Source organism: Triturus cristatus, chromosome 4_2 (genome assembly GCF_964204655.1).
Source record: "Triturus cristatus chromosome 4_2, aTriCri1.1, whole genome shotgun sequence".
Taxonomy (NCBI): domain Eukaryota; kingdom Metazoa; phylum Chordata; class Amphibia; order Caudata; family Salamandridae; genus Triturus; species Triturus cristatus.
The window spans coordinates 700,436,470-700,457,392 of record NC_140586.1 but is presented as its reverse complement, the minus strand read 5'-3'; the positions used below and the strand labels follow the sequence as shown (position 1 = coordinate 700,457,392).

Sequence of the window (20,923 nt, the reverse complement as noted above, 5' to 3'; positions counted from 1 at the left end):
TGGATTTGTTTTTCATCATGCCAAAATGGCTTTTTTTCCACATCGCAGATGGCATCATCAGTGCGCATCTCGTTTTAAATATGGTGCTTTGCAATCTTTAGGTCTCGCCTATGCAGTGCTTGCACTGTCTCTTTGAAACATGCTGTATCTTTTAAACATGCTGTATCTAGGATATGGGCTTGAAAAAACAACCATCTTTTTCATTGGTTCCTGTTGCTGTCCTTTAGAAATGCTGGCTTTTAATTGGGGAATACACTTAGGAGTCCCCCGTCTGGAATTTTGTATCCTCCGATCAGGACTGGCCCTCTTACATGTGTTCTTACTGTTCAGGTTATTTATACTTGGAGAAAACTATTTTTTTAGGTGGCCTGCCTCTTTGCTCCTTAACTGTTCTGTTTACTTGTGCTTGTGCAATGAAGCTTTGGTCGCAGCATTTACTTGCTGTTACTCACCCCTCCCACAACACTGCTTCGGTTGCTTCATGTCCCTTAATCTCCCTGTGCCTCCCCCTCACACCTCTGATGCCACTGCTGTTTTGCTAATTTTTTTACACATAATTTGCAAATAAACACTTTTATTTATATAGCACACCTAGCCATGGCCTCGGGAAAATTAAACAATCAGCCATTATCACAGGATGTTGAGCCCACAGCAGACTCAAACCAGGATCCCCTCTTCATCATTCGGCATCTCTAAGAGCTGCGCCACATCATTTTCCTAGCCTTGTTGCAAAGTACAATACCATATGTGGCCAAAGGAGATTCCATGGGACCAGCTGCGGTCAGTAGTAGGAGTAACTGCAGGGCGGTGACGTGGGGAGGGGGAGGGGCAGGGCGGGGGGTAGTAAACTATGGATTACGGAGATTTACAGATAAGTTAACATATAAATTAATAAAACGAATTTCATTGCGTGCACTGCATCGCATTTGGGGATGCAGTGCACGCAACGAAATTCGTTTTATTAATTTATATGTTAATTTACCTGTAAATCTCCGTAATCCATAGTTTACTACCCCCCACCCTGCCCCTCCCCCTCCCCACGTCACCGCCCTGCAGTTACTCCTACTACCGACCGCGGCTGCATGGGACACCGAGAGACAGCCTGTAGTACTGCACCCTCACAACAGTGCTTATTTTTGCAGAAATCGTTTTCAGGTAGAATAAGTGTTCTGCTGTGCATACAACCCCTATCCTAGACAACGCATCTGTTTATTGTTCTATTCAGTCCACAGTCCTAAATGTTTGGATTGTTTGTCTGCGGGGTGCCTGAGATGGGCTGGAGCTAAAAAATATATATAAACACTACGTCTGCTTGTCAATTAAAAAGACATCACTCCTGCCCATTAGGTATTACCATTTATCATTTTATTTAACTGCATAAAAAGGCACGCGCAAATTCAGCTCCACGTCTGCCGGGTCATCCCCAGGTCAACTGATTACACACATTAGAGTAAGAAAGAACACGAGAACACATACATGTTGTTCTTGCATTGCTCGCTCAGTAGAAATGACTTTTTGAACTAGGTCTCTGTGAGTGCTCGTGCAAATGTGACCTCTCACCAGTGCAAAAATGTTTAGTCACCAGTGCTGCGCATGGAATTCATGTCCCTGGCGCCCCATATGCTCTTCACTACCGTGTCAGTGAGGTGCATGAATCTAACCACGCATCTGCTGTTTATTGTTTAATCCAGTCCTCGGTCCTAAATGTTTGCATTCTTTGTCTGCGTCCTGCCCTGAAGTCACTTAAAACAGATGGGCTGGAGCTAAAATAAAACTAAACACGCACATACATATATTTGCAAGATCGGGAGTATCTTTTAAACACTACATCAGCTGGTCAATTCAAAAGGCATCACTACTGCCCATCAAGTATAACCATTTATAAATTTGTTCAATAACATGAAAAGGCATGCACAAATTCAGCTCCACTTCTGCCGGGTCATACCCAGGTCAACCGATTACACACATCACATGAAGAAAGGAGACCAAAACACATAATTAAAAGGCATTGTCATTTACAAGGCCAATAGCTCTAACTCTCCAAAAGCGAGACATGTTGCATTGCAAATGCTTGTTTACTATTTACTCAAGACAGTGGTGCAGATTTTCACTCCGTGCTGCGCTGCCACGCTTTTAGTGACTCTGGGCCAGACTCTGCAATGAGACTGAGGCCTCACGACTGAGGCCTTCACAGTTGAGCAGAGGCAGAGTAGTGTTGATATAAGCGATCAGTGTCAGCGCATTCTTCCAGAGTGGTGGTGCCTCAAACAGACATCAGGGCTGATGGAACCAACCACTCTACATTGAGACAAATTCCTACAAGTTGTCTAAGGGGGTTATCTTATGGGTACACGAGTGCTGATGCAACAGCACCTGCGTTTGCTGAGACCTCATTCCTAGGTTGACTGGTAGAGAGTCAAGGGTACCTTTGGTAATCCTACCTATGACTTAAGTCTAGCCTAGCAGTGGCAGTTTTCACAACTATTGGAAGGGTAATGGGTGTTGCTAGGTCAACTGTTTCAGGCCTACATCTCCACAAAGGACCATCGTCTAAGTAAAACAAGATTCCAAAACCCTAGTTACAGATGGTTTTGGTTCCTTTTCCCCGACTCTGTGCATTTGAAGGATGCCGTTGAGGGAAATATGTATTTTTGTAGCCTAACTTCTTTGACGCATTGTTTGCATTTGCTTGATGCAGAAGTGCCTCTTTCTGATATATGAATACAAGGGTAAAAACAACTGGCTAGTGTTTAGATTTGTCCCTTTTGTTGATAAAGATGGTTTTCTCTTGTCTGTTTGCATTAGTTTCAGTAGTGTGTGCTTGTTTTTGTGTTTATAAACAGTCTTTGGGGGGTGCCAGGTTTCAGGCTTGTCTGTCATTTGCCTCTCATTATGAGTGGCCCAGTGTTCTTGAATGGGGCAGTATAAGCGGGTGGAAAATCCACCAGGCCATATGTGGAGGACTGTAGCCCCTGTAAAACAGAAGGAATTACAGGTTCACTTGCAGAAACCCGTGCCATAATACCCATTTCCACCCAATATCCTCCATTCCATTGAGGGCCGCAGGGAATCAACTTGTGATTTTCGATGTTACAACAACCCAATGTTAATATGGGGTGTGGTCTTGCCAGCCCACATTAGCGGATCCATCATAGTGGGAGTTTTAGTGTGGTGTGCAGGTGTGCGACTTTGTTTATGCATGGTAGGAGTGTGGATGTTTGGAGCTGCTCTTGGTTTATGCTGGTATGCTTTCTACTTTGATTGATTAATTGAATCATTGAAGGTGACACCTATATAAGGTGATGTAACATTTATAGGTGTTTCAGTGAGGAAGGATGTCTTAGGTGAAATTATGCACCATAACCTTTTCTGGGAAATTGTCCATAACTACCTGCATTAGCACATTAAAATTTCAAACAAGCAAGTAGCAACCATAGAAAAGCATGGGCTCGCACTTAAGGAGTCCCATAATAAATAAACCAACATTATTCTTTATGAAGCACTTGTTTGCTACCTTTAGCTGCATTAGCTGAGAGGAGAATGGTCTAGATTACAAAAATACGTAATCTACACAACCTGACTTGATTTGTTGTCATTTTGAAATTAGTAGATGCAGTTATTAAAGGCCATGCACAATTATCTAGTTTCCAAAAGGGTTTTCTAATTAGAAACTACCTTGTGGTACCACTATTGCAAAGAACTAATAGTGTCTGGTCTCCAGTTCACAGACCCCTTACACCGATGCCGAAGAAGCTCGTCGATATGAAACAAGCCTCCCGCCCTACGATCAGATTGAGATAAAAGTGGTGGGCTCAGCCGAGAGCCAAGGTCTCCTGTCTGCCCCCACACCTCGACGCCCAGAGCTAGAGGCCAGATGTGCCCAGTCACCAGCTCAGGCGAAGGTGGTTGTCCACAGGAACTCAGAGAGCGATGAAGACACCATCAACAACCTCTTACCGAAAGACACAACTGGGGAGCCAGACAGGTTGGTAATACTGCAATTTTTAAAAGAATAAAAGTATTCTCATGTTCTTGCCAAGCTGACCAGTCTTCTGCAGATGTCATTTCAGGACACAACCGATATTTTGTTATTTTGGTATAACATGCTGTCTGAAATTTGAGAATACACATTATTGTTTCATTTGTCCAATTGTGTCAGAAGGTGAACCTGATCATATCTGTGGAGCCTACTGGAGCTGGTTGGGGCATTTGATGAACAGTACCTTCTTAATCCCCCTCCACAAAAGGTTTGAAAGACTTAAATCCAACACAGAGAAGACTATAAAAAAAATATAGCAAGTATAAATAATATGACAAGGCTCAGAAAAGGGAAACAGCTTTTACAACACCAGCGAGCCACGCCTGCTATTCCCCCGCAAGCTTAATCTTGCTTGCCTGAGCCATGCATCTGCCTTAACCACGCATATGTGTGGTTAAGGCAGATAGCGGTCTAGTGTTCAGATGGGCGGGGAGAAGAAGAGGAAGCGTTGGAACAGGAACCTCCAGACGCGGACAGGTAAGTGGGACTGGGGCCAGGTTTGGAGGGGGTCGTTTTTAGACCAGTTTTAGAGGCTCAGGGCAAGGGGGTCGCGGTAGTTTTTGGAAGGGGGCAGCGTTTTAGGGCTTAGGGCAGGAGTCAGGGTAGTTTTAAGGGCTGAGGTGGGGTTTGCTGGGAGTTTTTAGGGGTTAGGCTTGGTTTAAGAGCTCTGGGCGTGGAGGTCTGGGTAGTTTAATTAATGGGGGCAGGGTTTTAGGCCTAAGAGCAGTGGAAGGGGCAGGGGTAGTTTTAAGGACAGCGTGGGGGTAAGCTTTAGGGCCCAGGGTGGAGGGGACTGGGATCAGGGTAGTTTTTGGTTGAGGCTGGGGTTTTGGCCTCAGGGCGGAGGGAGGGGGAAGGGTTAGTTATAAGGGCAGAGTGGGGTAGGTTTTAGGCTTCAGAGCGGAGGAGGCAAGGTAGAGGGATAGGATTTTAGGGCTTGGGTAGTGGTAATTTTTACCACGCATATCCCTTTACCAATCATGCCTTTTCCACAAAATTGCGTGGTAAAGGCATGCGTGGCATAGGAATGCGTGGTTTAGACGCATTTGTGGTTAGGATGGCGTTGTAGAGGCATGCGTGGGTCAGCCATGCATGCCACTGTCATACAACCCCCAGCAATTGCTTTTTAGCTGCAATTGCTGCAATTGCTGATACTTAAAGTGTTTTGGAGATGAGGAAGTTTTATGGCAAAACGGACGGCTGACAACATGATCAATAATATTGAAATCCAATGTCTTCTTTCTAATTGTAATTTATTGTACCTAGGCATCTAATGGAAAATGCTTAATCATTTTCAACGTATTTACATACAATCTGTCAAAAATATATATTTTTTAATAATGATTGTATTTTGTTTTGAATTTGTATTTTTTTGACTTTTTAAGTCGAAAAAGATGATAATGATGACAGGAAAATGACCAGAATGGCTTTTGGTTCTTGACTTTTCAAACAGACTTTGCCTAACGTTCTGCAAAGCCCAATATGCATGGATTTGGTACTTTGCTAAATTATACTTGTACCACAAAATCAAATTGGCTTAAATACTCATATAACATCTTTATTTTATCTGGTTCATCAAGAATGGGTTCAGGCCCATGTTGGCCACCGCACCTAGTACGTAGTTAGTTCATGGGCATAGTCAATCTTTGCGTGCAGTCCCCACATTCCAAGTCGACTCAGACGGTGGCCGACATGGGCCTGAACCCATTCTTGATGAACCAGATTGCAACCGAGGATCGGTGAATAATATTCATATTACTAAGATTAACATCTCTTATCCTGAACCATAGAGAAGATATCATGCACCAGAAATAAGGAAATTCTTAAACTAAAAACAAGCCCTGAGAAATCCCAAGACGGGACAAAACGAACTGGCTACTTCTGGAGGACCAATTTTGGGAAAGAATAAAGAATAAAGAATTAACAAAAACCTCTCCATGGATCTGATTGCGATTTATCTAATGTGATTTGGAACACTTGTTGGGACTTAGTCAGTATTGCAATAGCCTACCATAATTTTGATGTGTTGCTGAAATCAATTGAAAACAGTGGGTGCTGATCGGTTTTTTTGTTTGTGTATGTGTGGATATTCTCCACTAACAGGGGATTAGGAGGCTTTCTCCCCGGATCTTAGCACCACTTAGACACCACCCCTACAATGTAACAAGTGCGGTATTCTATGTCTAAGGTCTCCTTTGTAACTCGTGAACGTTGAATGTGAGTATTGTTTCAGAAGGAGACTGTCAGGCTTGTTCCAGTAGCCCACATTGGAATTGCCTTTCAATATAATTATTTGATGGGACGTACATATTGCATCTCAAATTTCACCCCACGTAATATAGCATTATCACATTTAGGGGCATATTATCAAGAACGTTGTTAAAATTATCGCCGCTTTAGCGGCAGGAAACTGCCGCTAAAGCAGCGATAATGGGCTTGATAATATGCCCTTGTGAATTCCAATAGAAGCCCATTTTCTGGCTAAAGCGGCGATAATTTTAACGCCGTTCTTGATAATATGCCCCTTAGATTTTAAGTAAATTAACTTTTAGCACCATTTTGTTTTTGTATTAATCTCGTTATAACAGCTCGGAGTATTAGTTATTTAATTTTCACAGTCTACTTTAATTGCGAAACTTTAATAGCTAAGAAGCAATATTTAAAAGATAAAACATAATGTGGCAATAAGGCTACAAGGGAAAACTGTTCCATTTTGATATAGAACTTGGTAGATGTCAGACACTGCATTTTTCTAATTTATAAATGTTAGGAAAATAGACATAGTCAGTGAAAATTAAGGACATGAGTACTACTTTCAAATGCAACGTTTTCAAGAGTGGCCTAATTTAATCCAGTCCTTCTATCAGTTATACCGATCAAGTGCCTTTTAGATCAATAGTCCCGTGTCTCTTTAGAAGACAGCATTCTAAGACTGTTGTGTAAGAATATCTTTTGATTATTATTTCACGTTGTATCTCCATAAATAGTGGAAGGGTTAAGTCCTGAACATCAGCTCTCTTGCAGTTATATTAGGTGGTTTGGACCAGTACTAACACGATCTGAAACAAACCAAACCAACATTCACCATCTGGTCTACATTTTTAGGGATCACCAATTCTGAGTTAGTTAACCACAAATGCATGTCATCAGCTGAAAACAAGCCCTCAGGTGATTCCTGTTATTCCTCTATAACCTGTACTCGGCTTGTACATAAGTTTCCTGCTAAAACTGGCTATAGTTTCTATGTAAAACAAGCATTGAAAATGCAATAGGTCTAGCCTTTGATGAAGTTAAAGCCATTTGCTTTGCTAATGGTATTGTATAGCACAGCAAATGGCTTTAACTTAATAAAAGGCGAGACCTAATGCATTTTCAATGCTTGTTATTAGAGGACAGGGTCCCACGAAGAACATTACAGCTCTTGTGAAGAATGGCAAAGAATCTTCCCTAGAGACACCCTCACCTCATGATGTTCCAGAGCCATTTAACCGTTAACTAGGCTTCGAAGTCCCGAAAAAGCAAACTACTGGCTTTTGAGAGACGTGGCGCTACAGCGCGGGTTTTTGTCACAGTTCAGCGCTATACAAATCAGAGAAACTAATGCATGCTTAATTAAATAAACTGTGAAAGTTTTCACACCACGGTAAGCTCTGATTTCCTACTTCAAATATACTTCAATTGCATATCTATTTGCTACGTCCAACTGCAGACTCTGCGAGCCTTAAACACATCTCTCCTCACTTCTCCCAGCACAATATCACAACAGACTTAATCCCCAGCAGATCACGTGCTCAACGTGCACTTCAGGTACGCCCTTATCTGATTGGCTCAAAATTCATGCCCGTACTGCGCTTTCATACCCAATTAAATGTACCTGTCATATTTTATCACCATACCACAATAGATATCTCAATTACACATTATGTCATCTACATTACAATTATGTCATTTTCGCACCTCGTTGATGGGTAAAACGTTGCGACATCTGTGTGTTATGCCTATTCCGAGGTGCAGACCTCTGAACTGTGTGCCAACCGTGCACACGGAAGTGACAGACCTCAGCATGGGTGGTAATTAAGCAGTGTGCAATTTGACCCCAAGATTTGCCCGGATTCGCATCCTATTTGGCAGCTTAAATAGCTAAACCACCACAAACATCAAAGAATGAGGCGCGTTTATCGGTTAAATAAATATGGAAGTGTACAGTTTTACAACTTCATTTATAAACAAAACACAAAATAAATATGGATAAATATGCATAAAATGGCCCAAAAATAAATATGGATAAATACAGACAGATAAAGAACGGCATGCATCGCGACGGATACAATTTAACAAAGGGCCACGCAGTCACCCTGGCTCTGCACACCCCCAGGTCTCCTGTGAGAACGAGGCGCAAGAGCCCTGCAGCACTAGAAGGCCGGACAATCGGGGGGATGGAGGGGAAGTCACAAGCTAGGGGAAGACAACAACATCACAAGGGGGGCGGGGGTTGTAACAGTGCAGGAGGCTGCAAAGCTTAATAATCTTTCAAGATAGTCGTTAATATGATGTGACGATTCGTTAGTTATTATTTGCTGATCAGCACAAGTCGCGCAGGCTCGAGACAGAACTAACACTGAACGAGACATAAACAAACAGCTGCATTGTCCCGCTGCGCTTTGAAAGTGAAAGTGGGCATGCGCGCCGAATGTAAGAGCATTGGCTCGTGTGCTTCACAGTGAACACAGAATCAAACATGCCCAGAAAGATAAGAAAAGCTTTACGTCAAACAGAAAGCAGGCGGGCTAGTCCAAGTGGGACGGCACAAAAAGCCAAAAGGAGGCAACATACATAGCTCATTTCCAATGGCTGGCCAACGTTTAGCATAAACTGTGAAGCCAGTCAATGGAAATGAGGAACGGGGCTTAAAGCCCTTTTGTAAAAGAACTCATCTGCATTAAATCTCGCCGAGCATTGCTGCGCATGTGCGCAGCAACGCTAGGCGAGACCTAGAAAAAGCATTAGGGTCGCATAGGGGTAGCCTTGTCTGACCATTCACCCATAACTCACTCTTGAAAGATGAAGCTGTTATTTTTAAGATCTGTCTGGGAAAGGATATCTTTTCAACTGCCCCTCCCGCTTTTTAAGAATGCCTTTTGTCGGAATTCTGACTCCATGCACTGCAATAATGCTATTCAGTTTCACAGTGAGTGTGCTCAGTCTGTAAAACATAAAATACTATTGACTAGACTGAATTTGTTTGCTTAGTTATCCTTCAAAGTCATAGTAATGTCACTGCTTAATTTGAGCCAGTGGTTTCCAGGGCTTGGCACCAGCACTAAATTAGCAACCTCGGCACTTAATACAGTCCTCCACATGGTGGCGCTGTTTGTCTAGTTTGGATACTAGCCCAACACCCGTTGTTTATTAATTGAACATACGTTTCAAATTACTAATACCTGCTACCAAAGCCAATCTTATTGCTTTGGGGGCCTGGAATAGTCAGAATTGTCAAACTTGTAGGAGAGTGATGGTTAGTAGCTATGTTGATACTGTAATTGGCAGCACTGACAGCGGCAAAGGCGGTATTAGTGGAAATTGACTCCTGATAACAGTCCTGGCACTTCATTTTATTTTTTACAAATTAAGCACTGTGTAATTAAATACACAAAGAGTACCAGCAGTGTGAATGTTGACTGTCAAATGCAGTATGATGTTGACTGCCAAATGTTGACTGCATTGCACTTTTACACTAACCACAAGATTGAATGCTTATAAGTATGGAAATAGGCCATGCCTGATCTAAAATAAAAATATGACCCTCCTGTGGGGAACAGCCATTACATCACAGCTATTACCCTGCATGCCATTACAACGCAAGCATTACCATGCATGCGTTGTAACAACGTGTAGTCTTTACTACGTATTTGTTTACAACCCATGTGCTTTTACCACGCATGCCTTTACAACAAATTTCATTATAAAGGTATGTATGGCAAAAGCACATACGTTGTAAAAAAAATATAGGCGATCCACGCTGTCGTGAGGAAACAGACGCTCTTCCGTTTCCTCACAACGACGTGCACCGCCCCTCAGACGACCGCAGGAACCAGGAACCAGGAGGAGAGAGAGGAACCACTAGGAGACAGAGGTAAGGGGGATTGGGTCTGGGGTGGGGGTTACTATTTTAGGGTAAAAGGGGGTCGGGTCGTGCAGGGTAGTGTTTTAGGGTAGGGAGAGGACTGGGGGTCGGGGGAGGGTCGTGCAGGGGTAGTGTTTTAGGGTTTAGGGTAGGGTCCGGGTCGTGCAGAGGGTAGTGTTTTAGGGTATGGAGAGGACTGGGGGGGTTTGTGCAGGGTAGTGCTTTATGGTAGGTAGAGGACTGGGGGTCAGGGGAGGGTCATGCAGGGGTAGTATTTTAGGGTTTAGGGTAGGGTCGGGGGGTCGTGCAAGGTATTGTTTCAGGGTAGGGAGAGAACCGGGGTCGGGTAGGGTCGTGCAGGGGTAGTGTTTTAGGGTAGGGTCGGGGGTCATGCAGGGTATTGTTTTAATGTAGGCAGAGGACTGGGGGTTGGGGAGGTCGTGCAGGGGTAGTGTTTTAGGGTTTAGGGTAGTGCCGGGGGTCGTGCAGGATAGTGTTTTAGGGTAGGGAGGGGACTGGTGGTTGGGGAGGGTCATGCAGGGGTAGTGCTTTAGGGTAGGGTCGGGGGGTTGTGCAGGGTAGTGTTTTAGGGTAGGGAGAGGACTGGGGTCAGGAGAGGGTCATGCAGGGGTTGTGTTTTAGGGGTTACGGTAGAACCGGGGGTCGCAAAGTGTAGTGTTTTAGGGTAGAGAGGGGACTGGGGGCCAAGGGAAGGTCATGCAGGGGTAGTGTATAAGGGTTTAGTGTAGGGTCGGGGTGTAACTTACATTAGACACTTTTATCAAGTGTATGCCTTTAGCACGCATGCCTTTGCATTGTAATGGCATACGTGGTAAAGGCATACGCATCGTAAAAGAATGCGTTGTGATGGTAGGTTGTTGTAGGGGTACTAGCGTAGTAATACCCGCGTTGTAATGGCATGCGTGGTATTGGTATGCGTAGTACCGTCATACAGTCCCTCCAGTGCATATATACAAAATGCTGTTGTCAATGTATAGGCAAAGTTTCATCATCTTATGGAGAAACCTACTTTTAATCTAATGTACAGACTTAAGGCAACATTTATATCAACATCATATGTTATCTACAATAAACTACACAATATACATACAAACCAAAGAGAACCAACAAATTCTGTTTTTCTTTACAAAATGAGCATTTTTATTATAAATAATAATACTGGAAAAATGTATTTTATATTAAAAAGATTCCATTTATACCCATTCATTAATCTTCATTCATACAACGTGAAACTACCATACAGTAAAAAACACAATTTTCTTCGTTTTGAACATATATAATGATAACAATTGGTATCTAGCCTTCAGACAGAAATAATGTGGCCCACAAAAAGCTGTTGTGTTCGACGCGCGTTTCGGCACTGAACTGTGGCTTCGTCAGGAAAAGTAGCCACAATAGATCAGGATTGATGTCTGTAAAGAAAATATTATGCATCAGATACTTGGTTCTCACTTTTTGTTAGACTCTATGCCTTAAAAAAAACCCGTGCATTGTCTTTTGTTTGCAATTAATTAAACATATATGTAGGCAGTGGTTGAAATAGAAGTGGCTCAATAATTTTTAAAATGATACTTGTGAAGGTGAATAATGTAAAAATTATCATTATAAAGAGACGGTTTGAAGTAGAGAAGGAAGAGATAAAAAGAAGAAGAAGAACAGTGGCCACCACATAAGTTGAGTAGTTACAGATTAGAGACTATAATGATACTTTTTACATTATTCACCTTCACCAAGTATCTGATGCATAAAAATGCTCATTTTGTAAAGAAAAACAGAATTCGTTGGTTCTCTGTGGTTTGTATGTATATTGTGTAGTTTATTGTAGATAACATATGATGTTGATATAAATGTTGCCTTAAGCCTGTACATTAGATTTATTAGCCCTGCCTTAAGGAACTGTACCCTATTAGCAGGGGGCCCCTGTCTTTACAATATATACGAAACCTAGTTTTAATTACATGTTTAATTGTATAGTTTAATCAATGAAGATAGTTATTTACTACATATTGGCAACAATAATCGGAGCGTTCCAGTTTGTCAGTAGTCATGCAGCGTCCAATCAATGGTCTACTAAATAGTGCTTTGTACAGTCAACAAAGTGTCCCAATGCTTGTTTCGGCTCGAGCTAAGCTGTTGTTTAACAACAAGATTTAAGGCAATAAAAGACAGTACAAAAAGAACTGCAGCATCTGATATGCAAGGAAATGTAAGAGAAGTAAAAAAATCAAACTGATAAAGGGATCGCTCAGTTCTATTAGTTCAGGGAAAATGAAAAATGCTAATATGAAGGGGGTGTAGGGAGGATGGTCCGGTGACCCCTCCATAGTCCACAGGGGAGTTCCTCTGTCACATGAACGATAAGCCGGAGCCCTGGGGTGAGGGGACAATCCAGTGGCACCCGGTCCGTAACTCGAGCAGGAAAAGGTACTAGTAGCTCTGTATCCTCCCTTGATCGTTGTGTGTCTCACTCCCAATAGTGTCTCTGGGCGAGTCAGCTCTTTCTTGCCCCTGTGCTTCGGTTCTCCCACACTCCATGTTACTCTCTCTCGCCCATGTTATATACTTCTCACAAAGCCCTCCTGTTGTTTCCACTCAGTGTGCCCTCCATGTTACTTCTACCCTTGGTCTCTTTGTTGCTTGCCTCACCCAGTTTAAAAAAAAACAAAAAACGCTATGGCACTACCATTTTTTTATTTACCAATCCAACTTGGATCAGTAAATAAAAAGAAAAAAACACCTGCCTAATTTGTATGTATGTGTGTGCACGTGCCTACAAAATGACACGGCCGCAGTGGCCATGTCATAGCACCTTTTCTTGATTCCCTGCACAGCATTGCTAAGAACCATTAGCAAAGCCAATAGGTGCCAGAGGAGAGACCTATTGGCTTTGCCAATACTTGTTCTACCTGCTAATGACTTCACAGCTTAATTCTCCTACTCATATTTCTGCTCCCTCCCCTCACCTCCTCCCATATCCAGGGGCATAGCTATAAATGGTGCTGCGGATGCAGCGACACCAAGCTCAGGAGGAGCCAACTTCACCCAAATCATACATGTACTGCCAACCCTTGGCTAAGGGTCTCAATTTCATAGTGCGCTCACACGTGCCACTCGCTGCGCCCCACTGCATCATTCCCAAGGAGATGGACAATAGTCATTACTGTGGTTTAACCAAGGGCGTAGCCTTTTAATCACATAAACACCACTCATTGTGAAATGATAAGTGACAACCTTTGGCATAGTTAAGCAAACAGTGTTATGAGAACACCGTTCATAAGATCAGCCAGATCATACATAATTGTTTTGAGAAGCAGGACATAGGGCAGATGAACAGCTCATAGATTGTGCAAGCAACACATCAGTATCTCGACCTTCCTTTACAAAGGAACATTTCAGAAAGGTTAATGTCAAGTGCCAGCAGGCCCCTTTAACCTATTCATCGCCATCACCTTCAACCAAGGGCATCCCTTTATTAGTAACTTCCAGGGCACCATCGCGGTCCATCCCTGCCAGGGGATACATACCATACCACTAGGCAAAATCCCCCAAAATGTTCAATCTCTGGCATCCCGGGGTAGGGCAAAAGGTCCAGGACCACCAGCAGGTCAGTCCCCCCTCCTGCCTGCCCAGAGCCCACATTAATCAATCCCCTTCCAAGAGGAAAGTCCAGTAAATCAGTCCACATTTGGGGTAGCCCCCATTTCTGTTGCAAGAAATTCCGCCAATTCCGCCACATTCTGCCTTCTTGCCAGGGTGGGTGGGTGGGTGGTTGTGCGAATCCGGTGTGATGGATCCCGGTGCTCAGCGAAGGGAAAAAGAGGCCGATCCTTCGCCTCACGGGGCCTTATAAAGCTGCTGCCCCCATGGGCGGACACCGATGACGTATTGGGCGTGACCCCTCCGTTGTGGCGACACCAAAGAAGGACTCTCCACCCTTGGCAGCTCCTGCCCGTACCGCGACTAAGGGCGCCCCTCTGCTATGTGCTGGGTGCGCCTTCAGCTCTTGAATTAAGGTCCATAATACCTTTGCTATGGCGGGTCCTGAAGAGATCCCTGATAGGGCCCTATTTCTTTCCCACCTCATCCCACCTTACCTCTTCCACACACTTCTACAAGCCCAAGTCTCGCTCTGCAGCACATAATACATAATTCTACTGCCCCCTTCCACGTCTGGTTCTGGTCTTGGTTCCATTGATCACAATCTGCAAAACGGCAGCTGTGAGATTATATTAGAATGGTAAAAATAGTCTCTTGATCCTACATTCTGTGAAAGTGATCTCCAGTGAATATATATAAGAGTGAAACTTGTTTCCTTGTTATTGTGTGTAGTTATTTGATGTCTATTCGATTCGAAGCAACTCCTGTTTTCTAACACGATTGTGCATTAAAACATTCGTATTAAAAGTTTCAGGTTGCAGAAGTACCATAAACATTCAGTTAGGTTGTATAGAATCTAAGTAGGTGAGAAATGCATAGGATAACGGAAAACAGGGCGTCAGATGTAGTCTCAAAAGTGCCGTCGTGCTTCGCCCAAAACCATGTTATGATGCCTCCTAGTATCTAAAAATAAAGATTTTACTAAATGAGAGTTAATCTGTGGGTCATAAATAAACAGGGTAGACAGAGTTGGTTAGTTATACAGTGCATAGGATGATGAAAAGGAGACACAGGCAATATTCTCTAAAGTGCCGTTGTGCATGGCCACTAGCTGTGTTTTAATACTTTCTCGTAGTTGATTACAAATTTTATTAAATGACAGTTAAGCTGTGGGTCATTTGGGTCGAGACATTTTAATATTGCAGTCCTACAAGAATGAATGCCTCTTGTGTTGAATAATTTCTTCAGCCGTTTGCGATGGTGTAGACTTAGGGCTGGGCAGATACATATTAAATGAATGAAATCCTGTGTTAGTGATCCACAAAGGCTACATGACTTTGGGCCCTGATAGCTCAAGCTTGGCTGGTCTGCGTTAGACGGCAGCATTCCAAATCGTATTGCTAACAACGTAGGGGCAGATTTACAGGAAACTGACGCATCTCTGCATTATAGCAGAGATGCGTCAGCTTACTTGCGACACGCAAAAAAAACCTTGCGCCACCATGGATGTGTCGTATTTACAATGTGGAGCACCATGGCGCAAGGATTGACAGATGCGTCACACATCTGTCGGCATAAAGGTAACGTATTGCTGGAGTCGTGTCGCAAGCACAATGCAACTCCAGCAATGCTCAGGAATGCCTATTCCTATTGTGCTGCATCACTCATTACGCCTGCTTCAAGCAGGCGTAAATGCAATGTCCAGTATTTGTAAAGCACGAACAATTACCCGAAGGTGTCAAGGCGCTGGGCGCCGTCGGGAAGATTAAGCAAGCTATTGCCCCGAGTCACATGGTGTTGGGCTTATTTGCTGCCGGGGATCGAACCGTGAGCCCCGGGTTCCGGAGTCAGTCACCCTGGCCGCTTCGCCACACCCTTCCTGCGTAAGGTTTTGACGCAGTGGCATCGTAGAAGTGGCGCAGTGAAATATTGTAGATTTAACTGCATCACTTTTACGAGGCTTTCTTGCATCATAACGCCCACCCCTGCATACATTATACCTGACGCAGGTATAATGTGGCGCAGGGCTTTACAACATGACGCATCTCCCTAGATGCTTCACGTTGTAAATGTGTCGCAACGTGGCGCATTGTTTACGCCGCCGCTGCGTCACAAAAGTGATGCAACGGTGGCATAAAAGTGTTGCAAGAGGATTGTAAATCTGCCCTGTAGTCTTTAGAGAAGGAGAAAAGGACAGACCCAAATATGTTGCTGGTTACGGTTTTGTATACGATTGAATTGACATTTGACATTTATAGAGCGCAGGGCTACCAGAAGGCCTCCCAGCGATTGCAGAACCATCCATGCATGGGCTCGCTTGCTTAGCCTGGAGTTGTCCTCCATTAATGAATGCTGCTTTGCCACCTTCTTTATTATTTGTTGAAAAGAAGTGAATGGTAGATTCCGCTACCCAAAGGTCTACCATGTTGGTAAGCTTTAAAGATGATTGTAGATAATCGGTGTAGTCGGATTGAGGATCGCCTTGTAATGCACTCCAGAGCGCATTATTAATCTCATTTTCTTGGTTGCTCCAGACTTTATACTAGGTTGTGCCGGTGAGGAGTTACATGGTAGAGAAAATACAGTTTGGATACCCGAGTTTGGAGGCTGTCCAGGATGGCTGCGTCTTTCCCATGCTGAACTTCACTTCTGTAGGCTAAAGTTGGTAAAAGTTTTGCTTTATTAATTGCTAAAAGTGAAGTGAACAATAGGCCTTTTAGACTATTTGATATTGAACTGAAAGCAAATGTTAGGCCATTTCCCTTTATTTGTATTGCCTCATTCTTCTTTTAAAAGGTTAATCTATTGTTCAAATGTATCCCTAGGTATCATTGTAACTACTAACCACTTCCAGTTTTGTGTTGCTGATTTTGAATGGTGATTCTTTGTGTACACGACAAGTTATAATCAAGGCTTTTGTTTTTGTGACATTTATTTCTAAAAAGTTAGTCTTGGGGAAGTTCCCTAATTCGTTGATCACTCTTTGCAGGCCAATTCTTGTGTGACTTAGGAGCACTATGTCGGCAGGGTAGGATAGGTGTGTAATAGGCAGTGTGCCCAAACATAGGGGATGCCAGTTGGTCTTGTCTAGCCTTGGTGATAGGTCAGCCATGAATAAGTTGAACATGTGTGGCGCTAGGACGCAACCTTGCTTTAAGACTTACTTGTGTAGATTTGTCTGGTAAGCCTCTTTCCAGCAGCTATTTTAACTTGCATCCACGTGTCGGTGTACAGTTCCATTATTGTTCTCAGTATTGCTTCCGGAAGGCCCCACTGCTTCAACTTGTGCCATAGATGCCTCTGTTGACTCGGTCGAATGCAGCTTTAAAATCGATAAAGCATAGATACAGATTATTTCGCTGTCATAAGCTTTTGACTGCCATTAGACCTAGAAAGAGGACATTCATAATGGTGCCAGTGCCCCTGCGGAAGCCGGACTGGTTGATGGGGATTTTTTTGTTATTCTCAGACCAGGTTATTAAGTCTGCCAGGATCATATTTTGCTTACGCATCTATTAAGGCAATCAGTCAAAAATGATCTGAATCGGTTCGTTCCCCACCATTAAATACTGGATAGATTATTGAACCTCTCCAGCTCTCTGGAAGGCTGTTTGTAGTGCCCACATCGTGGAACAGGCGGGACAACAGAGCCGCCCAGAAGTTAGGGCCTTGCTTATAAATTGCTTGAGGTATGCCGTTTGGGCCTGGTGCCCCATCTAGTCTACCCTTGGCTATGACCTTGGAAATTTCTTCTTCTGAGTATTGTATGAATGATTGATCTATTGCTGTGTTGCCCTTCCTAACGCTTTGAGGGTCGGTACTGTTATGAATGCTTGGTTGCTCTGTTTTTGTGAGCCTGTTAGTTCTATAGGTAATGTTTGGACTGCTGGAATAGTTGATCTTGACTGTGTTATTGTATTTTGGTCCTTAACGAGAGGGTAGTTGGAGTTTCCTGCACCGCGATCTCCCTCTCAGCTGTTATTGAGACGGTGGTGATTAAGTGATGTGCCCAATCTGACTCTGTAACGCAGGTCATGTTCATTATTTTTGACATTCTTACAAGTGACTTTACTTGATCCCAAAAAGCTCTAGCGTTTAATCAATTAGCATTATGTAGGAGTTTGAACCAAAAATTGTACTGCTGCGTTCTGTTATCCTCCCAGATTTGTTTTTTATACTGCTTCTTAAGTTGTTGTATTTGTTCCCATGTTGTTTGAGATGTGTTGGGGCCCCTTGTGGCTCTGATAGCACCTCTTAGTATTTTCCTTAAATTTCTGGCTGTTCGGCTCAGGAATCTGTGTTGATCGGCCTTCAATGCGAATGTTTTGTTGGAGCTTCCTGGGAAAGGTTTGCTAAAAAGGTGGCCCAGGATTCTATCATCAAGCCTTTTTGTAGATCATGAGTTGCTATCAGTTCCTTTGCCCTCAAGGCAATTTGAGAGAGTATACTACTTGCCCATCGTAATCATTTGAGGTTTATCGTTTTTGTGGACCCAACCTCAGTTGCTGCTTTCCTATGCTTTGAGAACGAGGTTATCAGTTTGAGATGTTGACGCAAATGGTCACTTTCAGTAGAGCATATGATCGAAAATGCCTTTATTTGCTCTAGCAGTGGTAGGGTGACAATTGTGCAGTCTATAATGGAGCTGACATTGGGAATGTGATAAGTGCAGATCGGAGGTCTGTCCTGTGCAACATCACCATTTAATACTCTCATCACTAGATGTTCAAGATCTGTCACTAATTTCTGCCCTAAGGTAGGGTGGACTTGGGTTTGTACTGCCCAGGTTGCATTCACTGCAGTTATGTTGTCGTCTTCCTCTGGGGTGTATATTAGATTTGAATTGAAGTGTCCTGTTAGTATTATTTGTAGATAGTAATAGCACGTTCATGGTGATATGAAAATATCCACTTCTTTTACATGTTAGAACAACATACTGTGGCCCGAAATGCATTGCTTGAATAAACTTCGATTTACCTGAGTTTAATTTCACAAAAGAGATCATATCTCTGAGATTGAGTGCAAAACGAAAGACATTTTCCTATTCAGGAACGTGCTATTACTATCTACGATTTGAATTCCCTACTCAGGGGGATTAATTCGTTTGCACCAACTAATCATTGTTTAACACATTGACAAGGGAGAAATTGGAGTGCGCAACTTCTGTCCAAGCTTTTCATATGAGTCCTGTTAGTATTATTTCCCACACGGGCTGTTTGAACCAAAGTTCTACTTTGGTAGTGATTATTGTTTTAAATAACGCTTTTTTGATCTTTTGTTTTGGGTGTGCATAATTGTTGATAAGGATAATGGTGCTTGCAGCTTTATTAGATCCTAAATCCATTTTTATTATTTGCATGTCCGTTTTTGTGGTGGGCAATTGGACGGATGTGATGTTTAGTGTTGTGGAAATGTAAACGGCAAGAACGCCCTTTGGTCTTCCGTACCGCTGGGTTCTTGTAGGTTTTACATGATGAGGAATGTGCCCTGGGACCTGGACTGGGGCTATTAGCCATGTGTCTTGAAGGGCTACTATTTCATAGTTTTTCCAGTTCTCAGGAGGTGCATTGTCTTGCAGATCGCGCTTTGCACCTGCTATATTCCATGACAGTATGTTTATTGGGTGCTCTGTTGTGCTGCGTGTCATTCTCTTCGTGTATCTGGTCTTGATCTGCAATGTTCTGTGTGTATTGTGTCTTTGATGTTTGTACCTTATCACCCTCTTTACCTCTTGCGCTTCGTAGTACTGAATGAACTGGCTTTATGCTGGGAAGATTGAGCTTAGTGTTATAGGTCCTTGTAATATTTTATTCATCTATGCTGCTTTAATTGGTTATGAGGACACCCAGGATTAGCCCTGGTGTGTGTAGCCATGATGTGTGTGTCTCACAACTAGGTGACTGTGAGACGGTGCTTTTATGAGGACACCCAGAATTAGCCCTGGTGTGTGTAGCCATGATGTGTGTGTCTCACAACTAGGTGACTGTGAGACGGTGCTTTTATCAGGACACCCAGGATTAGCCCTGGTGTGTGTAGCCATGATGTGTGTGTCTCACGACTAGGTGACTGTGAGACGGTGCTTTTATGAGGACACCCAGGATTAGCCCTGGTGTGTGTAGCCATGATGTGTGTGTCTCACGACTAGGTGACTGTGAGACGGTGCTTTTATGAGGACACCCAGGATTAGCCCTGGTGTGTGTAGCCATGATGTGTGTGTCTCACGACTAGGTGACTGTGAGACGGTGCTTTTTATGAGGACACCCAGGACTAGCCCTGGTGTGTGTAGCCATGATGTGTGTGTCTCACGACTAGGTGACTGTGAGACGGTGCTTTTCTGAGGTCACCCAGGATTAGCACGGGTGTGTGTACCAATGATCTGTGTGTCTCACGACTCGATGCGACGGGCTTGAGATTAGCCCCGGTGTATGTCCAAAAGTTTTTTCGGTCAACTCCCAGGTTGCGGGTTCCAAGGCAATTACTCCCTGCTTGAATGACACACTGGCGCCTCTCCTTCTCCTGCTCCATCGCTTCCCTACGTCTATCTCTGCCTTCCTCCTCCATCTGACCCCCACACCTTCCTCCATGGGGGCCGCCTGCCACTATCCATCTGTTTCGCCTCCTCCTGATCTCTGTCTGCAAGGATTGGGTGTCTTTTTCATCGGATTCGATCTCCTTTTTCGGCTCTCCGCGCAACTTTTGCGCACCCTTCACCCACCGCCTTTGACGGTGCCTCGCCCTGCGCACCCACACCACCAGGCAACACTTTGTGGTATTTGCAGATCTCACTTTCCGACAAGCACGCATTTCCTCGCCTGGCTTCTGCACGTTTCTCCGCCTCCCTCCACCTCCCCTCCCTGACTCTCCCGTGCTACCTTCTCCACTACGCTTGCACTTCTGTCCCTCTGCCCCTCCCATGTTCATCCTTCTCGGCATTCATTCCTCTACTTTTCCTCTGTCTTTCTTTCCTCTACCTTGAACTCCTTCCTCTATTCTTCCTCTGTCTTTCTTTCCTACCACTACTTCCATGCCCCTCTCCCTCTTCCTGCCACTTCCCACACCTCTCTCTCCATCCTACCGCCATTAAATACGCGACGGCTCCTGCGTAGTCCGTTTTGGGATCGGGGCGTGCTGGAATGTTTCTA

The 20,923-nt window shown here is 43.8% G+C and overlaps 1 protein-coding gene across 1 annotated transcript in view; it reads left to right on the top strand.

Moving 5' to 3' along the window:
• The window catches only part of BSND (barttin CLCNK type accessory subunit beta), a 177,257-nt gene that overhangs the window by 66,994 nt on the left and 89,340 nt on the right, over positions 1 to 20,923 (top strand). The window contains exon 3 of the mRNA XM_085602526.1: positions 3,722 to 3,985. Coding sequence (XP_085458652.1) covers positions 3,722 to 3,985 — 264 coding nt within the window. The remainder of the gene's footprint in view (positions 1 to 3,721; positions 3,986 to 20,923) is intronic.